This window comes from Berghia stephanieae, chromosome 2 (genome assembly GCF_034508935.2).
Source record: "Berghia stephanieae isolate SIO BIC M18660-M18661 chromosome 2, UCSD_Bste_1.3, whole genome shotgun sequence".
NCBI lineage: Eukaryota > Metazoa > Mollusca > Gastropoda > Nudibranchia > Aeolidiidae > Berghia > Berghia stephanieae.
The window spans coordinates 113569581-113575414 of NC_088361.1; the positions used below are offsets into that span (position 1 = coordinate 113569581).

The 5834-nt window shown below is 37.0% G+C and overlaps 1 protein-coding gene across 1 annotated transcript in view; it reads left to right on the forward strand.

Moving 5' to 3' along the window:
- The window catches only part of LOC144964101 (biorientation of chromosomes in cell division protein 1-like), a 6975-nt gene extending 1152 nt beyond the window's left edge, over window positions 1–5823 (forward strand). The window contains exons 2-5 of the mRNA XM_078898040.1: window positions 3338–3462; window positions 4358–4424; window positions 4809–4980; window positions 5636–5823. Of these exons, the coding sequence (XP_078754166.1) occupies window positions 3338–3462; window positions 4358–4424; window positions 4809–4980; window positions 5636–5823 (552 nt within the window). The remainder of the gene's footprint in view (window positions 1–3337; window positions 3463–4357; window positions 4425–4808; window positions 4981–5635) is intronic.
- Window positions 5824–5834: the final 11 nt, after the last annotated feature.

Sequence of the window (5834 nt, forward strand, 5' to 3'; positions counted from 1 at the left end):
AGTACAGTAAAAATTGGTGCGCAAAATTAGTTCGTAGAGGATGCGAGACTGTGTGTGTGTGTGGTGTGTGTGTGTGTGAGTATGTGTGTGTGTGTGTCTCTTTCTTTCTTCCTTTTTTTTTGGGAGTGCCTACGTACACGGTAACGGGGCATCTAGCCTCAGGATCTATGTACACGTAAACCGGTTTACCGTTGCAACATTCTGTCAGTGATGGTCCTCGCTGTCGTGACCGCGCGCTCGTGTGTGTGTGTGTGTGTGTGTGTGTGTGTGTGAGTTGTTTTTTTTAAATCAAAACAATTTTAACCATTAATGGCGAGATTCCATCTTACACTCCCCAAACTCCAGATCTTAGTCTTAATGTTATCATTAAAAGACAAGCTTTGCGATTTATAGTTTAATTGAAGCCCGAGTCGAAATATACTCTTACTACTGCTCTCTTGGTGGAAACGATTTATTCTGCATAAGCAATCTGGAGAAAAAAATCAGTGTCACTGTAAAAGGTTAAAATTTCACGAAGTACGCTCCGTGAACACCGCTGTAACAATCCTTTGATCTACGTCATCAGGCAACCCATTGTCTCTTTCATCTTTACCCATCCCCCCTTACTATCCCCCCATCCCCCCGCCCATCTCTCTCTCTCTCTCTCTCTCTCTCTCTCTCTCTCTCTCTCTCTCTCTCTCTCTCTCTCTCACCCTCTCTCTCTCTCTCTCTCTCTCTCTCTCTCTCTCTCTCTCTCTTGTCATAATGTTATCCCTTCCCCTTCCCATCTCAATGTAAAATGAAAACGTTCTGTTGTTTGCAGATACATGTATGATTGTTTTGTTTTCTCTCTCTCACTAGGCTAGGATTAAAAACCAAGACATCAGGTAATGGGTGTCTAATGCCAAAGTATAGATTCTCTCTTTGGCCAATTTAGTCACGCATGTGGCAGTCCAGCTATTTACTATGTTCTGCCTATACCACACAATAAGTGGGATTTTGGGGGGTGGGTATGAAAGAAATCAAGGTCATAAGTAACCGTGCACAAGAGCTGTATAGGGAATTGGTTTCTGGGGGTCTTGCAAATACCAAATATTTTATGGAAAGCTTTTTCGAACTCCAAGACGTCTGGTTTGTTTTGCTATCTTGGAACAAACGAAACAGAGATGTCTTGATGTGTGGCCTAGTTGTCTGATTTTGTGACCTGGATGTAAGGTTTTGTGACTTAGATGTATCCTTTTGTGTGTGCAAGCCATGCGGGTAAGTACGGCGATAGCTTGCCAGTTGAGGAAAAAAAAAAAGGAAGAAGCAGCGTATCCGCATTTGAAAAACAAAACAAAAAAAAAAAACTGAAAAAACAAAACAACTTAACATTTTAAAGGCGAATATCAATCTTACTTGGACCAAAAATAAAATCTTACCGTTTTCATCAAAAGACAAAAAACAAATTACAATTTAAAAACTTGAGCTTTTATATAGAGCAATATCCACCCAACGTGCTCAAAGCGCTTTTTATCAATATTCTTACTGCTCTTATGGTGGAAACGTTTGTTTTTTCTGTGTTAAAAAATAATATAAATGAAGACTATTATTTGAAAAACAAAAAAATCAGTGTCACTGGCAAAGGGTTAATTGCAGTACTCCTGCATCCAGTGAGACTCCTACGGCACTTGCTAATCATAAAAAAGGAAATAGCAGCAATCAACAATACTAAGGTGAAAAAAAAAGAAGAAAAAAAAGGTGGGTAGGGGGGAAGAGCAAACCCAGTAGCAATGCAACCTTTTAGCGGCGAAATTCGATCTTTGACCTAACACCAAATCTTCTATCATCAAAAGACAAGTAACGGCAAAACTATTATAGACAATTGAAGTCCGAGTTGCGATAGTCTGACTAATCTCTTGGTGGAAACGCTGTATTCCCCGTTAACAATAATAAAGATAAAAGCAAACTACTATCTAAAAGCAAAAAATTAGCTTCGCTGTTAAGGGGTTAAGAACACCTGCAACTGCAACTGCCAGCATCCTTGAGATGTCTACGTCACCAAGGTCACCAATCGACACGTCTCCCTCTCGTCGGCATGCACCCCCCCCCCCCCTCCCCTCCACTCTCACGGTGGTGGTGGCGGCGGATAAAAAATCCCTTTTTTTCTTTTATTCAATCAACTTGACTGCTGGTGGACCCTAGGCCTCTACAAGTCCAAGAAATAATACTCACTTTTTCTCTTCGCCAACGAAAATATCTACCCCCTACCGGTCTAATTATTTGTTGCAGACGACAAATTTCTCAAAAAGGTCACGTGACACTGTAAAAACAACACAGGAAGTCCATGAAAGCTTATTTACGACATTTCCTTTGAACCGTGTAAACAACAAAATTTCGTTTTCATTCGACTCAACGGGTCAGATTGGCCGGTATTTTTTTAACGAACTAAAGTTCTGAAAAATCAAAATGTTTCTTAGAAAGTTGAAAGATGCTAGTTTTTGAAACAGAGGTAGGTTTTTAAAAAAAATCTTTATATTTTCCGTGAATGCATGCTCAAAGCGAGTTGGACGTGCAGCGGAGGTTGGTCGGCCAAAGGCCCACCTCTCTAGCCCTAGCCAAACTGACCAGTTTTTTTTTTGGCTGGGAGACCAAGATTTTGGCTTCCAGGCGTAAAAGCGTATTTTCATTTATGGAACTGTTTTTTTATGTTGAAGAGGCGAGTTTTTTTTTCTTATATTTATTTATTACCTGTTTGGTTTTGTTGCTGTACTTTTTTTTTTTCTTTTTTTTTATTTCCTACCCTTCCCCTCCCCCTCAAAAGTAAACGAATTATTGAAACTAAGAGAAAATTGATCAATAAAAAAATGAAAACCAAAAACCAAATAACAAAACAAAAACACTTTTAAAAAAGAAAGAAAACAAATATTAAAATAACTTTTGTGTTAGACAGCTGATAACTCTTCCCTTTTTTTTGGGGGGGGGGGGGGGGGGGGGTGTTTGGGGGTGCATGACAATAATATGTCAAAGCTTTTTATAAAAAAAAACAAACAAACAAGATTGGCAAAACAAACAAACAAAAAAAAAAGCCCAAAAAACAAACAACCAAGCAATAAATAAACAGTTTTACACCGGGAAGCCAAAATCTTGGTCTCCCTAGCCAAAACGGTCCATTTTGGCTAGGGCCTGCTGTCCAAAGAGTGATTTAGATACTGGCAACTGTAACTGTCCATTGCTTTCTACAGCAATTAGTACAAACTTTTGCTCATGAGCTGTAAGGGTTTTATATCTGGGGGTTTTATCAACAAGGCAACAAGGTTGTCATTGCCTTTTATCCTTATTTTCTTTTTAATTTAACACATTTGATTTGCGTTTTCAGCCTGCTTACCACAATCTTCTTCAAAGAGTCGAGTCATATGTGGAACATTTTTTACAAGGGCAGAAATGGAGCTTAAGTGCCAACAAGAATCAGTTGAGAGAAACTTTGAGACGCCGGTTACACAAGTAAGACTGAACTTTATTTTTCGTCATTTTTGTTTTGTATCATTATCATCACCATCATCATCTTAATTATTATCATTGCCTACCTGAATAGAGAACCCCATAACACAACATCACACACAAAGACATTTTTTACGAAGGAGGGTTCTATGTAATTGGCTCAACCAATCTGGAACAGTCCTTTCTTTTGCTTTTAAGGGATATTTTCTTCTTGTTCACATTGTCAGTCAACTCCAACCAAGAAGATGACGAACACAAATGACAATCAGAATTGTGTAAAGTTGGTCTCAAACTTTTAGGTGCAGTAATCCAAAACTTGAATAATTAACATTGTATTTAGTAAGGGTCTTTCATATCAGTTAGAGATTGGTCAAATTCACAATGATAGAATGACATGGAATGTGCATTCAGTACTAAATCGAATTTTGTGTGTATTTCATTGAATATTTTTGTTTTGTAATAATCAAAATCATGAATAATGGGCACTGCAAAAATGCAGTTAAATCTAAAGTATCTAAAGCCTGCAAAATATCTTCACATAACTTTTTAGTAGTAACAGTGTATTATTATTATTATTATTATTATTATTATTATTATTATTATTATTATTATTATTGTGGTTGTTGTCTTTGTTGTTATTAATATTGATGATAATAACATTGATATGATGATGATAGTAAAAATAGTATTACTTTCATGTATCTAAGATAAAATCTATGAATGTAGCCATATGTACACATGGATTTGTATAATTGCTTTTTTCTGTTTTTTAAATTTTAAATGAATAGATGGTATAAATAAACTTTTATTTCCTCTTTTCATGTCTTGTCAAAAGATTTGTTTTTTATTTATTTATTTATTGATATACCCCCCCCCCCCCCTTTCCCCATTGTTTCAGCTCTGGAATGATGCAAAATGGAGTGGAACGAATAATAGAGCAAGTTGTAAATCCAAAGATCCTCCTTGTAAGATTGAAGTTTGCTGACTAAATTTAATATGCCTGTATACTAAATTGTGATGACTTCACTTGATCCTGCCTTGAAAAACTGTAATAAATAAAATTGAATTTCTTTATCTTTCAAGAGGTAGTCAAGTACTATTTGATTCAATGAAATGTGAATGTCACCATTAGAAATACCTTTCAAGCCTAAAATGTGCAGGCTTTAGTTGAATCCATTATTATATGGGTACCCATAAAGTGTTCACATTTCATTGAATCACCCTTTTTTTAATAAAAAAAATTCTCACAAACAACAATATTTAGATACATTATTTGAATATTTAACTACATTTGTGTTAATGATACTTCTTCTAATTGAAAAACATTTTTTTCTATCTTTTCCTCTTAGGGAATAAAACCAAAGATTGATGAGGCTGTCTGTGATCATCTTGGTATTGACCTTAAAGCTCGTCAAGAAGAGCAACAGAGACGAAGGCAAGAACAGCAGAAGTTACTCCTACAGCAGATGCAACAGCAGCAGCAACATGTTCAGTCACTTCAAAGCCAGAATGTTAAAAATGGTATATTGAGCTTATTCATATGCATTGTACTTTTGCTTTATGGAAGAAACTGTTTCAATGAGAATAATTTTGACAAAAGCATCAAATTTTCAACATCTGGTAACAAATTTAAAATCATGGCTCTTGTTCTTTTTAATATGACCATTTCAGTTATCATAATTCCTTTTGCTTTCACTTAAACAAAAAATCTCTCTCTCTCTCTCTCTCTCTCTCTCTCTCTCTTTCTCTATCTCTCTCTCCTCTCTCTCTCTCTCCTCTCTCTCTCTCTCTCCTCTCTCTCTCTCTCTCTCTCTCTCCTCTCTCTCTCTCTCTCTCTCTCTCTCTCTCTCTCTCTCTCTCTCTCTCTCTCTCTCACACACACACACACATATCCCCCGATTTTTAAAATCTATATTTCTCTAATGCTCTTTCACTCTGAAACATAGTTCATATCTTCCCTCTTCCCCTCTTTTGTGTTACACAACATTATATCCCCATGTATCAACGATATGTTGGATTATGATAAAACACAACAATATATTGCGAAAAAAAACCCCAAAAACAAACTGAGATGCATGTGTATTTTGTGGGAGGTATCAACTGAAGAATTTATGTCAGTGCAGAATGTAAGATTTTTTAACTCTTTATTCACAATGAGTGTTCTCATCTCTTTCAGGAGAGCCTGTGTTTCCACCCAGTGGATCAACCCCGTCAGCTGGCCCTAACCCTTGGGTTAATCCTGCTATGGTCAATTACCCTTCATCGTCCATTCCAGGAGTCGGGGCACCTGCTCCTGGGGTTCCAGGCGCGAATCCCCAGACAATGGGAGGAAACTTTCCAGGTATCGTCAATTGGATTCAGTAGTCTGATGTCAT